Source organism: Carcharodon carcharias, chromosome 1, assembly GCF_017639515.1.
Source record: "Carcharodon carcharias isolate sCarCar2 chromosome 1, sCarCar2.pri, whole genome shotgun sequence".
Lineage (NCBI taxonomy): Eukaryota > Metazoa > Chordata > Chondrichthyes > Lamniformes > Lamnidae > Carcharodon > Carcharodon carcharias.
In genome coordinates this window covers 149,839,786-149,861,747 of record NC_054467.1, presented here as the reverse complement: position 1 = coordinate 149,861,747, position 21,962 = coordinate 149,839,786, and the positions used below count along the sequence as shown (strand labels likewise).

Genomic DNA, 21,962 nt, shown 5'->3' with positions numbered 1-21,962 from the left:
CTGCAAGGCTGTTAGTCTCGCTCTGGTTCAGAAGTAGACCGTCCCGCATGTACAGGTCCCACCTTCCCCAGAAACAGTCCCAGTGATCCAGGAATCTAAAACCCTCCCTCCTGCACCAACTCTTAAGCCACATATTCATCTGTGCTATTCTCCTATTTCTGAGCTCGCTAGCATGTGACACTGGGAGTAACCCAGGGATTACAACCCAAGAGGTCTTGCTTTTTAGTCCACTGCCTAACTCCCTGAATTCTTGATACAAGACCTCATCCATCTTTCTACCAATGTCATTGGTACCAACATGTACCATGACCTCTGCCTTATCATCCTCCCCCTTCAGGATGCCCTGCAGCCGTTCCGTGACATCCACGACCCTGGGACCAGGGAGGCAACATACCAGCCTGGAGTCATGTTGATGGTCACAGTAGCGCCTATTTGTTTCCCTGACAATAGAATCCCCTATTACTAGTGCTCTTCCTCCCTTCCTCCCCTCCTGTACAGACAGGCTGCTTGTGGTGCCAGAAGCTTGGCTCTGTCCGCACTCCCTGGAGGAACCAGCACCCTCATCAATGAATAAAAAAAAAAATCAAATTGGCAAATGTGGCCTGGAAGATGAGTTTTTAGAATGCTTTTGTGACAAGCTCCAGGAGCAACATTTTGTGGAACCATAGAAAGGTTACAGCACAGAAAGAGGCCATTCAGTCCATGGTGTCTGCGCGGCCATAAAAAGAGAATTAAGAAGCTAGCCACTCATTTTTAATCTCACTTTCCAGCACCTGGCCCGTAGCCTTGTATGTTACAGTACTTAGGTGCATATCCAGGTACCTTTTAAATTAGTTGTGCATTTCAGCCTCAACCACCAATTTAAGCAGTGAATTCCCAAAGCCCACCACCCCAACAACCCTAGCCTATACAATCTCTCTTCATAGCTGCAATTTGCAAGTCCTTGCACCATTCTTGTAAATCTCCTCTATATTCTCTCCAGAGCAATTGTAATGTACTGTAATGTGACCAGAATTGTACACAAAATTCCAGCTGTTGCCTAACCAGCATTTTATACAGTTCCAGCATTGCATCCCTACTTTTCTAATCAATACCTTGCCCAGTAAAAGAAAGCATTCCTTATGTTTTCTTCACCTCTACCACCTTAACCACCTATCCTGCCACCTTCAAGGACCTGTGGACATGCACTCCAAGGTCTCTCACTTCCTCAACCTTTCTCAATATCCTCCCATTTATTCCATATTCCCTTACTTTGTTTGCCCTCCCACAAATGCATTACCTCACTTCTCTGGATTGAATTCCATTTGCCATTTTTCCGGACATTATTCTGGATTTGACAGCTGTCCTCTTCACTATCAATCTTGCTGCCAGCCTTTGTCATTGGCAAATCTCCCAATCATGCCTCCCACATTTAAGTCCATATCATTAATATATACGATAAACAGCAAGGGCCCCAACACTGAGCCCTGTGGAGCGCCACTGGAAACCGTTTTCCACTCTCAGAAACATCCATCGACCATTACCCTTTGTTTCCTGTCACTGAGCCAATTTTGGATCCAACTCACCACCTTCACTGTATCCTATGGGGTCTCATTTTTCTGACCAGTGCCATGTTGGACCTTGTCAGATGCCTTACTAAAAGCCATTAAGACAACATCCACTGCACTCTCCTTATCTATCCTTGTTAGTTCCTCAAAAAATTCTATTCAATTAGTAAGACACGATCTTCCCCTAACCAAACCATACTGACCATCCCTGCTCAATCCGTGGCTTTATAAGTGACAGGTTATCCTGTGTCTCAGAATTGATTGCAATAATTTGCTACCACTGAAGGCAGACTGACTGGCCTATCCCTCACATCCTTTTTAAATATTGGTACAACATTCTCAGACCTCCAGTCCTCTGCTACCTCACCTGTACTCAATAAGGATTCGAAAATGATCCTCAGAGCATCGACTATTTCCTCCCTGGCTTCCTCTAACAACCTGGGATACAAACCATCCAATATGGGTGATTTATCCACCTTCAAGGATGCCAGTCCCTCCGGTACTTCCTCCCTCACTATGCTTATTGTATCTAATATTTCACACTTCTCTTTAATTAGAATGTCTGCATCATCCCTCTCCTTAGTGAAGACAAAGACAAAGTACTCTGCCCACATCTTCAGTATCAACGCACAAGTTAGCATGTACATCTCTGCTAGGCCCTACCCTTTCCTTAGTTATCCTCTTGCTCTTAATGTACTGGTAAAACACCTTCGGATTTTCTTTGATTTTACCTGCCAATATTTTTTCGTACCCTCTCTTTGCTTTCCTAATTTCCTTTTTTACTTCACCCTGTACTTCCTATACTCCTCTGGGCTTTCTACAGTATTAAGCTTTTTGTGACTGTCATTAGCTTTCTCTCTCTCTGCTTTATCTAGGCTTGTATGTTTCTGGATAACCCGGACGCTCTATATTTGGTGGTACCAATCTTTTTCTTTGTGGGGACATGTCTACACTGTGCGTGTAGAATCTCGCTTTTGAATATCTCCCACTGATTTGACACTCTTTTCCCTTCTAGTAGTTGTATCTAGCCCACTTCCGCTAGTTCATGCCTCAGCTTTGTAAAATTTCTCATCTGCCAATTTAGAACTTTTACTCCTGTTCTATCTTCGTCCTTTTCCACAGTGGTGCTAAATCTAACTGTCATGGTCACCATCTCCAAAATGGTCCCCCCTGCTACTTCATCCGCTTGCCCAGCTTCATTTCCTAAGCCTAAATCTAGAATTGCGGTTCTTCTCATTGGGTTTGTCACTTGCTGGCTGAAAGCGTTCCCTTGAATGCAGTTCAAGAATTTTGTGCCTTTTGTGTCCTTTGCACTGTTCGTATTCCAATTGATATTAAGGTAGTTGAAGTCTCCCAACTTTTTCTGTCCTATTCTTTTTGCACTCAGAAATATGCCTACATATTTGCTTTTCTAACTCTTTTCCACTATTTGGGTGTTTAGTACACTCCTAGCCATGTGGCTATCCCTTTTTTATTTTTGAGCTCAACCTAAATTACCTCATTTGATGCTTCATTTAGTATATCATCCCTTCTCACAGCTGTAATTGTTTCTTTAACCAATAATGCTACATCCTAACCTCTGTTATCCCATTTCTATCCTGCCTAAAAACTCCATCCAGGGATGTTGAGCTGCCATTTTTGCCCCTCTTAAAGCCAAAATTCCTTTATATAGAGATGATATCATGCTGCCATGCTTCTATCTGTGCGCTCAGCTCATCGGCTTTATTTGCTATACTCCTTGCATTTACATATACACCTTTTAACATTGCCAAATCTATCCCTAACAGCAGTTTCTCACCAACTGATGAACTTGTGTTCCTCCTATGATATCACTCTTGGATGTTTTCAAAACTCAGCCCTCTCATACAGCTTTTCAACTCCTGGTCTCCTGCAGGGTGAGAGAGAAAGAAAAAGAAAAGAGCACCTCCCTGCCTGAGCTCTGTTCTCACCAAACTCACCGCAATTCCACTCTGTAACAGTGCACTCTGTGGCAGGACACTTAACCTGTCTTATTTATAGTACTGAGAATTTTTTTGAAATCAAGGTGTTGTTTAAACGGGAGCCAATGTAGGTCAGTGAGCACAGGAGTGATTAATGAATAAGACATGGGCATGAAGAGTAGAGTATTTGATGACCATAAGTTTTTGGAAAGTAGAATGTGGTAGGCCAGCCATGAAGTTATAAGTCTGGCAGCATGTTTTGGATTTCCAGCATCCGCAGTTTTTTGTTTTTATCTATATGAAGTTATAAGTACCTATGTCCATAAGGAAAATGGATAAGATCTGCTAATGTGTGATTACAAGCTGCATCCACTAGCTGGCACTGTATCCTCCTATCCCACAGCTGCTCAAAATTTCCAAAAAAACTGATTTCCCCCCCATAGTAGCTAAAGTGTTTAATGTCCAAAGTAAGGGTTTCAGCAAAGCTGAAGTAAAATAATTGCATATTCCACAATAATGTAATTACATCTAGCCATTGATTTGTCTTTTATGTCATTTAATGTCTTCACTAAAGTATGTATTTGGCCTTTCCCAAAAGTTTGGGCTGATATTCGTGACAGAGCTGTGATGCTGTTAGTTTATTTCAGATTGTGCAGTGTGAGTGCAATATACTCAATTTCACTGGATGCATCAGTGTCATTGAGTCAGATAAGTGCTGGAATACTTTTACTTCAGCTTCTGGCAATTTCTGTTCATAGGCTTTTCAGAATTATGCACAAAATTCATTGCTAACATGAATTCCATAGAAAATTGTAAACAGCACTGTCAGACTTGTGATCCCATCATCTAGCACCATTGTCAGGACATGCCCTTCCCTTTTTCTTACCTCTAATGGATACCAAATAGTAAGCTGATGTCACGTTGCACCTGGATTGAATGGACCTTGTTTGTTTCCAACAATTCTACCAAATCTTCTTCCACAGAGGTTGCAGATTAAAGGCCCACATCATGTTGACAAACTCCAGTTTAATTACAATGTTGTCAAACTTCAGGACTGTACTTTGGTCTGTTGAAGTCTTGGGGGATGGTCCTGGGTTTTGGTAGTACTGGGGAATCGTTGTAGTCTGCTAAAACACAGGACCAGTCCCAGTGCCAACAAAGCACAGGACTGTCTTGATGTGTGACTAAACCTCCCTCACTCTATAACTGTTATGTTATGTTCTCACTGTTAAAAATGATAAATCATTAAAATCAAATATTTTTCAAAAAATATATAAATTAAGACCAGTCATTTACATTTGAACAGTTTCATAATTCAATTCCCAAAGAACCCTAGCAAAAACCCAAGAATACACATAATAAATATGGAATTTAACTTTTTAAAAAATTCATTCATGGGATGTGAGCTTCGCTGGCTGGGCCAGCATTTATTGCCCATCCCTAGTTGCCCTTGAAAAGTTGGTGGTGAGCTGCCGCCTTGAACCGCTGCAGTCCATGTGGTGTAGTTATGTCCATGGTGCTGTTAGGAAGGGAGTTCCAGGATTTGACCCAGTGACAGTGAAGGAACAGCAATATATTTACAAGTTAGGATGGTGAGTGGCTTGGAGGGGAACTTCCAGGTGGTGGTGTTCCCATCTATCTGCTGCCCTTGTCCTTCTAGATCGTAGTGGTTGTGGGTTTGGAAGGTGCTGTGTAAGGAGCCTTGGTGAATTTCTGCAGCACATCTTGTAGATGGTGCAAATTGCTGCTACTGTGCGTCAGTGTTGGAGAGAGTGAATGTTTGTGAATGTGGTGTCAATCAAGTCAGCTGCTTTGTCCTGGAGACTGTCAAGTTTTTTGAGTAGTTAGTGGCTCTGAGGTTACCTTCTACATGGCATAAACATGATTTCAATGGAGCGTTAATGAGGGTTGTATTGCAAATACCTAGTTCCCAATGTAACTTTTTAGTTTCAGGAATATAACTTGTAAGTTGGAGGTTAAAGTGCTCAATGTAAAATAAATGGACATCTGAGAAACTGATAACTCTGATGCAAATGCAATTCAAAGAAGCCTGGATTTTTTATACTTAAAAGGTAACTTGTGTTTATCTTACAAGGTCAGAGTTGTGGAAAAAAATTAAACAATAAATGATGCATTTCTGGACCTCCTTGGTAGAGTCAGGGTGTCTCTCTTCATTTCCAAAAAAGAAGCTAAAAACTGGCAATTCTGGGAAAGAGGGTCATAAAACTCCAATACGGAGAATTTTTTCAAATGGGTTGCAGGATCAGAGTTGTATAAAATGATTTGCTTGCATTTCTGTTTGAACCATGCCAAAGCATACCACATTGCCATGGAGATGTGATTCAGGCTGGAACCTTGGTTAGAAGGTTCTTTTGTTTAATTTGTGTGTGTGTTTGCTGACGGAAGCAAGTAGTTCACTTTGGGGAACAGACAGAGCTAGTCGCAGATTTGGTCTTGTGTAAGCTGCAACTCAGAATGGGGACAGCCAAAGAAAATGAATGTTAGGCCTGCAGTTAAACAGAGGAAATGCTAGCTTTATCATTCACCATGTGGGTGAATGTGGGTGGGGGCTTGAGCTCAGTTGGAATTTATGAAGGGGGAAGAAGCTGGAAGTTTATCTGGTTTGTAGGTAGGGGAAGAAATCTACAGTGATCCTCACAGAGCCTTGTGGCAGAAAACAGTCAATTTGTAAATTATTTTTAAATTGTATTCTTTCGTGGGATATGGATATCACTCATTTGCCCATCCCTAATTGCCCTTGAACTGAGTGGCTTTCTAGGGCATTTCAGAGGGCAGTGAAGAGTCAACTGCATTGATATGGACCTGGAGTAATGTAGGCCAGGCTGAGTAAGGATGGCAGATGCCAGAAGGATTTTTACAACCATCGACAATACTTTCATGGTCACCATTACTGTGCCTAGCTTTCGATTCTGATTTTTTTTTTTTATTAGTTGCATTTAACTTTCACTAGCTGCCATGGTGGGATTTGAACCCTTGTTTCCAGAGCACTTGCCTAGGCCTCTGAATTACTGGTCCAGTGACATATATGGAAAAAGCTATACAGAAGCTATGGGAGGAGACTGGGAAAAAATAGTACAGAAGAACCGCAGAATTCTAAAGTGGTGAGATCTTTAAAGAAATTTGGAGGGTCGGTTAGCCAGAAAGCTAATGGAAGGATCCCATAAATCTTGTATCTTGGAGAAAGCTGGGATACACAGGAGAATTAATGTAAATTCCAGAGAACTGTGGCATACTTTCGGGTTGATCTCTAAAGAATTGAATGCACCTTCAAGATTGTTGTAACATATAGGGGATTTCTTGGGGAAACTAAAAAGTAGAACTGAGTTCATAGCATAACTAATTGTAAACTACAGTGTTAAGTCAATAGTGCTTGCTTTGGTTAATTTTTATATACAATAAAGTTTTTTTTATAATATGAAATTTTGTCATTATTGATTGTGTTTGGATTTCTTCTTTAAACATTAACGGTCCCTAAGTGGATTGTAACAAGTCCATTGATGCTGTGCATTTGGACTTTCAAAAGGTGTTTGACAAAGTACCGCATTATAGACCTGTTAGTAAGATTAAAGGCAAGACAAATTCAAAATTGGCTAAAGAAAATAAAAAGATCTTAAGTCTTGCATTTTTACAGAATACCTTTGCAACCACCAGTTATTCATAACACTTTACAGCCAGTGAAGTACTGTTGAAGTGTAATCGCTGTTATAATGTAGTAAATGCGACAGACAGCCAATTTGAGTGATAAATATTTGCCAGGACACCAGGATAATTCCTCTTCTTTGAAATAGGGCCATGGGATCTGCTTCCAGTTGAGAGAGCCTCAGTACAGCTCATCTAAAAGAATGCACCTCTAATGTTGCAGCACTCCCTTAATACAGCATTGGAGGGTCAGCCTTGATTTTTTTTTCCCTCACACTCGAGCGGGTCTTGAACCCACAATCTTTTGATTCGGAGGCAAAAGTACTACCTACTGAGCCATGGCCGACACAGTAAGGGACAGAAAAGAGAGTAATGGTGAATGGCTATTTTTCCGACTGGAGAGAGGTTTACTTGGAAATGTAGCAAACAATGAGGAGGATTGCTTACGGACGACATAGAATGGTGGAATGCGAGATCAAGTGGCAGTTGCAATTTAATGCAGAGAAGTGTGAAACGATAGATTTTGGTAGGAAAAATGAAGAGAGGTAATATAATCTAATGGATGCAATTTTAAAGAGTGTGCATGAACTGAAATGAGACACTTCTGGGTGAAGACACACTGGGTGACAGGCTAATTTGATAAGGTTGTTAAAAAGATATATGGGATCCATGGTTTTCTTAGTAGAAACAGACTACAAAAGCAAGTAGGTAATGCCCAGCCTTTGTAAAACACTAGTTATGTCTTTGGTGGTATAATGTGTTAAATTCTAGGCAGCACAATCCAGGAAAGATGTTGAGGCCTTGGAAAAGATGCAGAAGAGAATTACTAGAATGGTACCAGAGATGGGAAGGACTTCAGTTATGTGAAGAGATCGGAGTAGCTGGTGTTATTCCCCTTAAAGTAGGGAAGGTTCAGAAGAAATTTGGTAGAGATGTTGAAAATTCTGAACAGTTTTGATGATGTAAATAAGGAGAAACTGTTTCCAGAGGCAGAAGGGTCAGTAACCAGAAGACACAGATTTAAGGTGGTTGGTAAAGGAACCAGAGGTGACATGAGGAATCAGTTTTTTACAGAATGGATTGTAGTGATCTGGAATGCACGTCTGAAGGGGTGGTGGGAGCAGATTCAAAAGTAACTTTCAAAAGGAAATTGGATGAATTGTTGAAGGGAAAAAATTATAGGCTTGCGAAGAAAGAGTAGGGGATGGGATTAATTGGGTAGCTTTGCGGCACAGGCACAATGGGCTGCATGGCCTCCTGTGTTGTATCATACCATGACCTTTGTTAAACACCCCACTTGTTATAAAATACTATATCCTCTGACTCACCATGAGAAACACCATGAGAGATCTTCTAGTCTATATTTATTTCTTGCAGTGAACAGGGTAGTTAGACAGCACAGTCATTATCTACTTGCTAGCTAGCTTAGCTTTAAATAAGGATCCCTGAATGTGCAGATAATATATACACTCTACACCGTTGAGGCATTCACTGCCAGTTGGGGGTATGAGGGGCCATTCTCAATATTGGATAGTAGATCTTGATAGTGAATTAATACTTGATTGTTAGCCTTGTTTATTAAATATTTGCAGTTATTAGCTTAGAAGCAGCTTTGTTGACTAATAACATACAAACATGAATTAGGAGCAGGAGTCAGCCATTTGGCTCCTCAAACCTGCTCTGCCATTCAACAAAACCATGGCTGTCCTGATTGTGGCCTCAACTATATATTCTGCCTACCCCCGATAACTTTTGACTCCCTTGTTAGTCAAGAATCTATCTACCTCTGTCTGAAAAAATATTTGATGACTGTGTCTCGACTGTCTGAGGAAGAGTTCCAAAGACTCAACACCCTCAGAGGAAAAAGAAACTTCTCATCTCTGATTTAAATGGGAGACCCCTTATTTTTAAATGGTGTCCCCTAGCTCTAGTCTGTCCCACAAGGGGAAACATCCTTCCAACATCCACCCTGTCAAGCCCCCTCAGGATCTTCCATGTTTCAATAAAATCACCTCTCATCCTTCTAAACATCAATGAATACAAGTTTAGCCTGTCCAACCTTTCCTCATAAGGTAACACCCTCATCCCAGGAATTAGTTGAGCGAACCTTTTTTGAACTGCTTCTAACGCATTTGTACCCTTTCTTAAATAAGATGATCAAAACTGTACAGAGTACTCCAAATGAGGTTTCTGCACAACTGTGGCAAAATGTCCCTGCTTTTATACTCCATCACCTTTTCGACAACTGACAACACTCTATTTGCCTTCCTGTACCATCATACTAAATTTTAGTGATTCATGTACCAGGACACCCACATTGCTCTGTACCACCAAGTTCTGCAATCTCTCTCCATTTTAATAATATGCTTCCTGATTTTCTATTTTTCCTGCCAAAGTGGACAAGTTCACGTTTTCTGACATTATACTCCATTTGCCAAATTTTTGCCCAATCACTTAAGCTATTTGTATCCTTTGGCAGACCCGCTATGCCTTACTTTCCCACCTATCTTTGTATCATTAACAAATTTAGTAGCCATACATTAGGTCCCTTCCTTCAAGTCATTGATATAAATAGTAAATAGTTGAGGTCCCAGCACTGAGCCCTGTGGCACTCCACTCTTCGCATCTTGCTAATCCAAAAATGACCCATTTATGCCTACCCTCTGTTTCATGTTAGCTAAACAGCTCTCTGTCCATGCTAATATGTTGCACCACCCCCACCCCACAAGACTGAGTTCTCGTTAGCTCTTATAACATATGGTAACACTAGATAACAGCACCAGAAATATTTGATTTAACTCTTGAGTGGCATTTTAAAATTGAAATGACAAACTCAAGTGATAGTGGAACGTTTTGTAATCTAACTGCACTTAAGCAAGGCAGACATATTACAAGCTCATAATCTGGAACTTGTGACTACAGAGATCAAATAAACTGGAATTGAGAATGTATGAACCATTGGAACTACTTGTCATTGAGTTGCAACGAGGAGATGAAAGAGTGGCATTTTCAATCCAGAATTGTGTTTCATAGCATGCCAGTATTTCACAATAGTTCAACCTGTTCACTTAGAAAAGCTGATAGAATCATTGGCAAGAGAGAGCAGTTTATGGTGAGGGCTGAAAATAATAGCTCTGGTCTTCCTCATGCTGAGGAGGGTGAAATTTTGGCTAGAAAATCTGACAGTATGGTGATTGGTTGGGGGTAAAGGAAGAGATGGGGTTTGTTGCCATCAGTTTCCATATGGAAGGTGATTTCATGTATGTAAATTATATTACTAATGCAGTAAGTTAATGAGAAAGAGGATGGTACTAATCCATGAGGAACACCAGAAATAGTTGTGTCCTGTCTGGAACAGAAACCATTAGTTGCAATGCATTGACTCTATTGGAGCAGAAAGAAAGAACAACATTATTTATATGGCACTTTTCATGATCGCCTGAAGCCTCAAAGCACTTTATTGCCAGTGAAATACTTTAGAAGAGGTGGGACTGTTGTAATGTAGGAAACACTACAGCCACTTTCTGCACAGCAAATTCCCCACAAAGTGTGATAATGACCAGATAATCTATATTTTTTGGGTTGTTAGTTGAGGCGTAAATATAGGCCAGGACACAGGAGTATCTCCTCTGCTGCTCTTTGAATTAGTGCCATGGGGTCGTTTATATCCACTCTCAGGCAGCTGAGGGCTCGGTTTAACATTTCATCTAAAAGACAGAGAGGGAGCGTGGTCCCTCCACACTTACGTAGAGTGTTAGCCTTGATTTTTACGTTCAAATCCTGCAGTGGGATTTGAGCTCCAAACCTTATGACTCAGAGGTGAGTGTGCTACCAATTGAGCCACAGCTGGTACGTAGAATGAAGAAGAACAATATATTTATAGTTCCGTGCAACTGGACAAAAGAGGGGTGATGGAAGAAGATGGCATAGTCAAATATCTGAAATTCTGTTGAGAGATCAAGGAGGGATAATGCATCATTGTCACAGAGAACGTTATTGTGAACTTGGCCAGGCTGCTTTGATTGGTATGAACAGGGTAGGAAGTGGACTTAAGGAAATGAGTTGAGAAATAACAGCAGGTGCAGGAGAAAGTTATTTGGTGGGAATAAGAGAATCAAAAACAGAGGTGTGTAAATTTTGAGGTAGGTGGGAATGAGTTTTCTCCAGGGACAAAGGTGAGAGTACTGTGATTGTGGAAAGACAAAAGGAATGGATGTAATGCATGTGTGGAAGACATTGCCTCTCAATTTACAAGTCCCTGTGACCAATGTGGGATGGTGACATCAAGAGGATAGCCCTAGGTGGGAGGTTGAAATTAAATGATTATAGGGAACCAGCGGGAGCAAATTTTAATTGTAGGTTGAAATCACCCAACACAATTAGCTGCTTGGTGCTAAGCATAACGAAAGAGAGAATGGTGCAAATTTCCATCATGATGATGTTGGTGAGTTTAGGAGGGCATTAAATCCCAGTGACTTTATGTGGCAGGAAGGATTGAAGAAAGCTAGATGCTTGGAGGAGAGTTGCAGGAGGAATCCGGAGAGAGACCGAGATAGGACTCCTCAATGAGAGCAATGTCCATTGTGCTGGCCTGAAAAGAGTTTGGTAGAATGGGTGGTCATGTTTTCCTGCCTGTTAACTGGGTTGTTGTCGGGGCTATAATGCCAGATTCACCTGCAGTAAAGTTGTGATAGCCTTGTTTGCAATGTAGAGTGTTAATTGATCCACTAATGTAATCTAGAGGAAGTTAGAAGGAACATCCTGAAAGGAGCAGGCTGGGTGGGATAGATGTTGGGGATAGAGGATAAGGTTGTTGGATTACTGCTCAATATGAGGCAGTGACACTTGCCACATAGGAAAAGAGAAAGAGTGACACTATATTTTTGTCTTTTTAAAAAAAAGTTCAATGGCTAAACCTGTCCTCAGCGATCCTAAATACTGGGTTTGTATTGCTTCAGGTCTGAATGTAAACATGCATATAAGGTTTGGTTCATGCACAAATGTTTTCTTTTAGTTACCCAGGTATCTTAAGTGTGCAGAAATCCACTACCATCTTTGGGTCTCCAAACGAAATGTCTGTGAAATCTACATGTAGTGCACGTGGTCCGTGCAGGCATATCCTTTGCTTACTCTAATCAAAAGCTTTGGTGCAGATTGTCAGAGGCAAAATTGAAGAATTTAATGTGTTCGGGGTACTGTTGATTTAAAAAAAAATGTTTAGTTACTTGCATTAATTTTCATATCTTCAAAAGAAGAAATCAATTTTCATAGAGTCATTGACCATCAGATTCATCTCTTCTGTCAAAGTTGTGCATTTTAAATTTAACACTAAATAATTACAGTATTACATTTTTTATTGCAGATTTTCTTGTCCCACTGTGATTTTAACATTTGAGGAAGACGCAGCCCATCCCTATGGAGTTTAGGCAAGACCAGTCATCACAGGAAATTTAGGTAGGTGCGAAAATCTAGCAGTGTTATGTTCAGTATGAAACATTAATGGAAGTACAGTACAGAAATAAATCTCATTCAGAAGCACTCCATTTTCAACATTTATTTCTAAGAATCTACTGTGAAAAAATGGTATATACCTGATTTTCAACTGAAGTGCAAGTGTTGTCATTAAACCACTGAGAAAAGAAGGAATAAGGACTTAGTGAATTCATTGCTTTGATAACTGTTGACGTACTAATTTTTCCCAGTTTAGAATGATGAGACATTAATTTGCTTGCGAATTATTAAACCTATTGTGTAGAAATGTTTACATAAATGACAGTATAAATTGTACAATTTTTAAAATTATGGTTGAGCTTACATGAGCAATCTTGGAAAGGTGTAACTAAATGGGATAAAAGAATACTTGAAAATTCAAGCAAACAGAATTTTTTGTTGTGGCTGTAATGTGCTACAGGCACCTAATGTTCTCTTTGAAATGCCATTGTGCAGCTAGTTATTTGATGCACAGTACAGTAAGTCCCCGTTTCTAAGTCGTTCCACTTTAACACCAGCCAGCCAATGGGGCCCATACTTGCGACTAGTGCCGTGAGTTTCATTTTAAAGTTGTTCTAAGCCGACACTGATATAGGGCCGCATAAGCTGATCGGTGCCATTTTGGAGTGGGCTCTGCCACTCCTTGACCCTGCCTTTTGCCACCTGTCCTCCGGTTCGCGGTCTCTGCCACTCCCTAACCCCCTCGCTCTTGACCCTCTGGTTTGCGGCCCCTGCTGCTCCCTGACTCTCACTCTCACCGCCACTCCAGCTACCAGCTTACTCCTTGCTCATCTCCAGAACCCTTGCTCACAGCGAGGGTTCCAGAGATGGAAGTGGTGAATGGGAGAGGCAAGGAGTGAGAGGGATGGTCTGCAGCAACCAGGAGGGTCAGGGAGCAGCAGATGCGGCAAACCGGAGAGTCAGCAGCCAGCGGGAGGGTCTGGAAGTGGCAAAGGGTGTGTGCTAGAGGGTTGGCGAGAGGAGGGGTCTGCAGGGACTGGGCTGTGTGGTGAGCAGGATCAGCGATGAGAAGGAGAGGCAGCAAGTGGGAGTTAAGTAGAAAGTTAGCATATTTCTTTTCCATTTTTAAATTTATTTTATTTTAGTTATTTCATTTACCAATATAGGAATTTAGCAATGTAAGGCATTTCATCTTACAGGTTATAAAGTCTTAATTTTTTTCTGATGAGAAAGGTCCTACAGAAACTAACTGCAGCTTTTACATTGGTTTTAATGGGAAAATCTGATTTGCTTAAAGTTGCCGTTATCAGGATTGCAACTGCAATTTAAGTGAGGAATTTTTGTACCTTCAAATTCTTTTGAGCAGTCATGTGTGAGCAGTATTTAACATAGGCCAAGCCCTGCGCAGCACTTCACAAACTTCACAAACTCTGCAGTTGTTTGTATGCAGCTTAGCGGGAACATTGCTGGCAGTTTCTATATTTAAATAGAAGCACTCGGAGTTGAAGTTATATTGTTGTCGGTCATGCTTTTTGTTTACATGAATCATATGTACTCCGACCTAACTTTGACATCTTTCCATTGTCAAGCAATTTAAATGATAACTTTTAGTCTTTTTGCAAACTTTTTCTGATGCAATGCAATTCTTTTAACTTTGGTTAAATTTGTTCTATATGTCTATTTTTGTATTTATATCATACAGTGCATCTGGGGGTATTTGACACATGTCAGGTTGATGATACAAATAAGATCTAGGTTGACTATAGATAATTCACAGGGGTAGTGCATAAGAAAACAAGAGTCAAAGAGTAAGTATGAGAAGAGACTGGCAATTAACATAAAGGGGAATCCAACAGCCTTCAACAGGCACATCAATAGTAAAAGGATAGTAAGAGGAAGGCTGTGGGTGATGGGAACTAAAAAGGGACCTGTGCATGGAGGCAGAGGGCATGGCTGAGGTACTAAATGAGTACTTTGCATCTTTCTGTACCAAGAAAAACTATGTTGCCAATGTCATAGTGAAGAAGGAGGTAATTGCAATACTGGATGGGCTAAAAATGGGCAAACCGGAGAGTCAGCAGCTAGCAGGAGGGTCTGTAGGTGGCAAAGGGTGTGTGCCGGAGGGTCGGTGAGAGGAAGGGCCTGCAGGGACTGAAATTTTCAAGCCCTGGCAGCATTCTTGTAAATATTGTTTGTACTCTCTTTAGATCAATTATGTCCTTCCTGTAATGTGATGACCAGAAGCATTAGCCATAGCCTTCCAATCCTCCATGGGTATAGGAATGATGCTAGAGGACTTGGGAATTATAAATGTTGCACCCTTGTTCAAAAAAAAAGGTGTAAGGACAACCCCAGTAACTACAAGCCAGTCAGTTTCATCTCTGTGGTGGGAAAGCTATTAGAAATGATTAACTGGGACAAAATTAAGTCAGTTGGACAAGGGTGGTTTAATTAAGGAAAGCCAGCAACTTTGTAGCACCAGATAATGGGAAGCTCTGGAGTTAAACATATAGCCTCATAAAGAGTTTAATTGCAATTTTTTCAGGAAATCTTAGGAGCAGATCCAAACTTAAAATGTTGACCTGGATTTCGTGGTGGTAATGATCGTGCTATTGTCAGAGCTCGACATGATTTCTCTATTGTAACTGACCGCAACCTTAGGAGTTTGGACATGAGCAGAATAACGTGCAGAAGTTGCAGTCAGTGAGTCCTTGCTTCTCTATAGGTTGCACTATAGAGGTTCTCACAGACTGCAATCTCCTTTTGCAATCCTGAATTGATGAGAATTTCCACTCTAACACTCTTATTCTCTCGGTAAAAAAAAAATTCTGCTGAACATTCCAACTTGTTGAATGAAGGGTAACTGGGTTTTTAACAGCATACTAGAGTATTAAAGGTATAATGGCACAGAAGGCATCCGTTTGGCCAATTGTGTTCATGCTGACTCTGTAGAGCAACCAGTGAGTTATATTTACCCTGCCCTCTCTGCATTGCTCTGCAATTTCCCTCAAGTGCCCATCCAATTTCCTTTTGAAATCATTGATTGTCTCCACTTCCACCATCCTTGAAGGCAGCAAGCTCTGGGTCATTACCAATCCCTGCGTTAAAAATAGTTCATCCTCACATCTGCTTGTGCTTCTTGCCTAAAACCTTAAATCTGTGCCCCCCCCAGTCCTTGTATTATAAGTTAATGGAACGGCTTTTCTTTGTCTATCCTATGTAAACCTGCCTTAATATTTTACAACTCCATCAAAACTCCCCTCAATCTACTTGGCTCCAAGAAGAACAACCCCAGCTTCTGCAATCTAACCTTGCAGCTAAATTCCCTCATCCCTGTTACCACTCCGGCAAATCCCCTCTTTCAAGGACCCTCATACCCTTTCTAAAGTGTGGTGACCAGAACTGGACGCAATACTCTAGTTGTGGCCTAACCAGAGCTTTGTAAATGTTCAGCATTACTTCCCTGCTTTTGTATGGAATACTTCTATTTATGAAGCTCAAGATCTCATAAGCTTTGCTAACTACTCTCTCAAAATATATCTAGCCACCTTTAAATATCTTTTCACATGAGCCCCCAGTTCCCTCTTTTCCTGCACACTTTGGAACTATGCCCGTATTGCCTCTCCCTGTCACTTCTGCCAAAATGCACCACACTCCTCGGTATTAAATTCCATTCACCCATTCTGGTAGCCTTTCTACATCCAGTTGCAGTTGATTGTAGCCCACACATGCACGTACACACAATTTCTCTCTCTCTCTTCACCCCCACCCCCAAGGACACACCACTGCAGCAACTCACCAAGGGCACTTTGACAGCACCTTCCAATCCTATGACTTTCACCCCTAACATTACTTGGAAATAAACTGCAGTTTCTTCATCATTGCTGGATCAGAATCCTGGAAGTCTGTACCTCACAGTACTGTGGGTGTACCTGCAGTAAAAGAATTGATGTGGCTCATCACCACCTTCTCAAGGATAGTTAAGAGTGGGCAATAAACGGCAACCTTGCAAGCAGTACCCACATTCCATGAGTGAATAAATTTTAAAAAAGTGCCTCAAAAGTTTGATGCCCAAGTACTGCATGTAATGCATTTACCTGAGTAAGAAGGGACAGACATACTAATTATCTGAGTTCCATCATAATTTATGGTACAAGGGCACAAGGAGCAGTCGTAGACCGGCCTATTCTGCCATTCAGTAAGATCATAGCTAATCTTGAACTTCAACTCAATTTTTCTGCCTGATCTCCAGATCCTTGGATTCGAGTCCAAAAATCTATTGATCTTCGCCTTGACTGTACTGAGCACTGAGCATCCATTGTTCTCTGGGGTACAGAATTAGAGATTTACAACCCTGTATTATGAATTATAATGTTATCAAATCCATCTGAAGTAATGTTTCGTCCTTGTTACATTTTGCACATTAATCATTTCTGGAGTTATATTTTAGCAGTGAACAGCTAATGGTGCATCAGCAACCTCCAGTAATTCCTGGTGTCAGACTAAAAATAAACTTTGACTCCTATGGAAATTTTCCAAACAAAATTATAGGTTATGTATGTTACAATGTAGCCCATTAAAACCTCCATGTGTTAATCTAGACTTTTGTCCCTTACCTTCAAAAAATTTGATGCATGTAGCTTTGGATTTTAAGTTGCTGTCTCCTGGCTGATGTGAAATAATCCACTAGTGTTTTTGGGAAGGTATAATATTTTATTGAATTCAAACTTTGCAGAAATGTGCTTCTTAATCATAACTCAAACTACAATGACAATATAATAGAACAAACGCAGCCATCCTTAACAAATGGAAATTTAGGAATAGACTGTCCATTGGTCTCTATTTGGCTTTATGGGCTTTTAAATTAACTTAGTAGCTGGAACATTTGTCAGCAGAAATGGAATTTTTAAAGTAGATTTAAAGTTTGTCAGGATATTTAAATAATATTTGTGTCACAAGTGTGGTAGCACAGTTCAGAATGCCCCTTTTTGAAACATTTCTTTGGAGAAAATAAGATTTAAGGTACAATAGTATCAGTTTAAAAAAACAAATTGACCTGAATATTACCTCAACATGTGATTTAACCATTTTTGTTTAAATAAAGGATCCAATTATGTTTTGGGATGAAAACAAAATTTGTGGTAATGGAATCAACAGAACTGACACCAGTTTTGTGTAAGGGCTTGCTTGTTTTTAAAAACTGAAAATGTTGGAAAACTTCTGCAGATTAGGCAGCAACAGTGGAGAGAGAAACAGAATTAATATTTCAGGTTGATGGCCTTTTGTCAGATCAATGACTAGTTTCAGCTTGCCAGCACCTGCTGTATATTGTTTTTGCATGCATGTTTTTGTTACTAGCTTCCCAGTGAAAAAGACCTTTTAAAGTCATTTTACCAATTTACCAGAAACACAGATTTTCCCATATGTATTATATATGCAATATCAGCTCAAGACCACTTCAATTTGCCCTAATTCCTGTATTGCCAATCAGATTTCTATCTGTGCTGCTACATTTCGTCTTTTATCGTATACCTGTATATTTCTAATGAAGCCCTTGAGAGACCTTATTTCATATCTTTCGAAAATCCATATGTGCTACACAGAACCTTCATTTAATAATTCCATACTGACTTCTCTTGATTAAGCCATGCATTTCTAATATTTCATTAACTTTATCTCAGTATTTAAGATTTTGGTTATAAATGATGTTAAACTAGGTAACTATAGCCTAGATAGTTTATCTGTTTTGAGCAAAGGCTGCTACATTGACATAGTTTGCATATTAATGAGGATTGAAAAATTGTAGCTAGGGACTCTGTTATCTTTTTGACAGCTTTCAACAGTCCACATTGTCTGGTGTTACGGCACAGAGATCTGTTCCCCTGAGTTCAGATACTTCTTTGTCAATTTCTATTCCATAGTCAGAAGAGATAATTGAAGATACACTGTATGCCTAGAGATGGAGTTATTACAAGTTCTTTACATGACTTCTGCAGAATATAATGTGTTACCTTGTCCAGAATAAGAGGACACAGTCTGCACCTAAAGTGCTTTATTTAAAGCTAATGTGCAAAAACAGCTAAGCGACCTACATATAATTATAGTAAACTATATAAATAGCTTTATCGTAGCTATATAAATAGCTTTTCTCTAGAGAAAAGATTGCAAGGGGACCTAATAGAGATCTTCAAAATTACAGAAGGATTTTATAGGGGGATGTACAAGTATTTACACTTGTGGGGGACCTGGACCTAAAACAGTAGGCCAAAAAGGTGAGGTAGTAACTATTAAATGCAGTAAGGAAAATGTTTCCTACATTACAACAGTGACTACGCTTCAGAAGTACTTCATTGGCTGTAACTTATATTAAGGCATGCTGAGGTCATGAAAGGCAGTATATAAATAAAAGCCTTTTCTTTATGCAGTATGTATATGTGTGTTTATATCCTTTTAAGATACTTTTTTGACTAAACTTTTAGTCATGTGTCCTGATACCTCATCCTGTGGTTTGATGCTAAAAAATGTTTTATTGGTATTCATCTTGTTAAGCACCTTGGAATGTTATGTTAAATAAAGGTGCTATATAAATGGAAGTTGTATGTAAGTAATTAGAGACATGACTCATACGTTAGCATGCTTAGAAGAAACAGGTGACTTTGAACCTATAGTTCCCAAAACTTCCCATGACTGGAGATTTCCTCATCTCATGTTTGGGGTCTGTTGTAGACTAATTGATGTTGATTCATTGTCATGAATAATCAACAATTATAATTTACCATCTGGCTACCATGAAGGTGAACTGGAGGGAGCTTGTTTTTTTTAGCAAATCCTATGTTCCAAAGACTGAATAACTAACTTTAATTTTTTGAAGAGGTTGCTAGATTGTCGAATGAAAGTAGTTTGGTTTATGTCGTACATTTGGATTTTCAGAAAAGCCTGTTTTCAGGGTGCAATACAATAGACTATGTGACATCGGAGGGAGAGTAAGGAATTACTTACATTTTCGTAAGTAAGGGATTGTTATTAATGGTAATAGTTTTGCATGGTGATCCATTTTGCATTTCCTATTAAGACTGTTATACTCCACCAAGTTAACTTTTAAGTTTTCAGTTGATATAAAGATTTGTGCTGGTATTAAAATGCTGAATGAGAAAATAATTCAACAGTCAGATCTAGTTGCATTGGGAGAATGGGTGCAGTGCATAACAGGTCATAACATTCATATTATAAAACAGAGTATCATCTTATTTACCATGAGCTGTGTTATGCTAATATCAATATAATTAAATCTTACAACTTAAATCATAGTTATGAAAGTGTATGTCGTAAATGAAATACCTATTACCTTCACTTGAATGACTAACTGATTTCCAAACAGAGACAGGAAAATCTCCCAGTTGTGAACCATCAAGTCGTTGAAATGTTCTTCAAAAGTGTGTTTGTATTCTTTGGTCTAGCCTCAACTTAACCAGCTGTCTTGTTGCTTCTCTCCTTGGTTTAAAAAGTCTCCTGTAAACACCTTTTTTGACTTTGCTTTTGATCATTTCTAACAGTTCATTTCATCAGTTTCTTCCCTGAAGCACTTAATGTTTCTGCATTAAATGCACTTTATAAACTGTAGGTCATTGTTGCTGAACGGCATATTTTTTATTTCATTGTGTGCGTCACCATAGGAGTGTTTCAAGAAATCTTAATCACAGCTTGAACAGTTGCGGTACTATTTTCCTGACATAAACAGCTTTATGTTGGATAAAATGTTCTAATTTTGAATAAAAGTGTATGGTTTGGACTGTAAATTTAGATATACTGTGTTTATATAGCATTTAAAATGATACATATTATCTCTGGAGAACAGCTTTTACTGTTGGAGATATGAGGTTCCACCCACTATGAATAAGTTTGAATGAGAGAATAATGCATTTGGCAAACAGAAACTAAGTTCACGTTTCTCTACAGGTCCTGAAACATCTGATGTTTAAGGAAATTGTATAATTCTTCAGTTCTCAATCTGTAGCTAATATAGACTCTGCTGGGTTCAGAAACAGATATATCCTATGCTGAAATATACCTTCGGGCTTCTTCTCAATCCATATGTTCTGCATGTTTATCAGTTTGCAAGGCAGGGCATGTATCCCAGAAGTTGCTTGATGATAGCAAATTGACCTGCAACTTTTAGGCACCACCCAAATCCTTCATGACATCATTCTGAAATCCACTGCAAATATTCCACCTTTATGTATTGAGGAAGTTAGCATGAGTGCTTTCATGTGTGAGTACGGCAGCTAAGTTGCTGTGTTTCTTTGCTGCACTTCTTAAAAGGTGAAAAATGGATTTTTTCAAGCGAGTAGTACCTGCTGTTATGTCTGGGGATGTTGGGGCTACTGATTGTGATAGCGTCCCCAGGCTTCTAAAAATGAGACGTTTGAGTTTGCTTTCTATAGGGCAGACAATTGAGGAAGAAATTGATGGAAAAGTTTTAATGAATTCCAGAGTTCAGCTATGTGAACCGCAAACATCAAAAGGTACAGCAGAGTTACACTTTTCTTTATCACTTCAGAGTGTGGTAGGTCTACCATTGGTGGTTCAATAGCCATTATGGTATTCAAATAATGTGCTCTAAAATGTTAAGAATTAAGATAATTATATCTTTTTGGTGTGCTAATTGTAGAAACATTTGTACAATCCTTTGTTGACTATACCAAAAAAAATTTCAACAATATTACTGAACGGGTAGACCTGGAATGAGATTTAATCTTCTGATACCGAAAAGCATAGGAGGCTGATATGCCATACAAATGACCAGACTTGATCAAGGATAAATTCTCCAGCAATGCTTGTACGCTTAGGAAAGGAATTGAGAAATTTGTTCATTTTATATCTGAAATTTTGTGAACCATCTGGATTATAAATTGAGAGAGCTTAGCAAACTCTTAAAAACTTGATTTACCTGTGTTGCATGTGGGTGTGTTTGAGCTAATAATCTGAACTAATTACTTTCACACAAATAGTCATGGGAAGGTATGTTTGCTTTTTCATCAGTATTAACTGTTTATGATTTAGAACAGGTGGACCAAAATGTTTCGGATAGCATAGAATTTTTACATTGCCTTATATAAATATAGTCAGTACATGGCATGAGTGTTAGGCTTCTTGGCCTATTGTGAACAATTGGTTGCCTTTTCCCGAACTGAACAATCAAAAATTATCGAGTCAGGGAAAGCAAGTCCAATTTAAAGATTTCAGTACTGGTTTAGTGGTGATAATACACCTTCAAACCTTTTTTTGTCACACCATTTTGAGAGTTTTTTTTTTACAAACTTGTCTCTGTTTGATACCTGTGTAGTTCTTGTGTACTGCCTGTAGA

General features: G+C 39.5%; 2 protein-coding genes across 15 annotated transcripts in view; one reads left to right on the top strand and one right to left on the bottom strand.

The window, feature by feature from the left end:
• The window catches only part of ociad1 (OCIA domain containing 1), a 122,658-nt gene extending 102,426 nt beyond the window's left edge, over positions 1–20,232 (bottom strand). For 2 of the 4 annotated variants that reach the window (XM_041198470.1, XM_041198475.1), the window contains exons 1-2: positions 19,944–20,232; positions 12,739–12,777 (exon numbers count right to left, since the gene is read on the bottom strand). In XM_041198470.1, coding sequence (XP_041054404.1) covers positions 12,739–12,777; positions 19,944–20,006 — 102 coding nt within the window. In that variant the 5' untranslated portion in view covers positions 20,007–20,232. Of the gene's footprint in view, positions 1–12,738; positions 12,778–16,397; positions 16,495–19,943 lie in introns of those variants that run through there. The other 2 variants (XM_041198471.1, XM_041198474.1) reach the window with 2 other exon arrangements.
• fryl (furry homolog, like) overlaps positions 1–21,962 on the top strand; it is a 634,639-nt gene that overhangs the window by 71,701 nt on the left and 540,976 nt on the right. For 5 of the 11 annotated variants that reach the window (XM_041198467.1, XM_041198416.1, XM_041198399.1 and 2 more), the window contains exon 1: positions 20,823–21,120. In XM_041198467.1, the coding sequence (XP_041054401.1) occupies positions 20,925–21,120 (196 nt within the window). In that variant the 5' untranslated portion in view covers positions 20,823–20,924. Of the gene's footprint in view, positions 1–12,509; positions 12,602–20,819; positions 21,121–21,962 lie in introns of those variants that run through there. The other 6 variants (XM_041198468.1, XM_041198469.1, XM_041198430.1 and 3 more) reach the window with 5 other exon arrangements.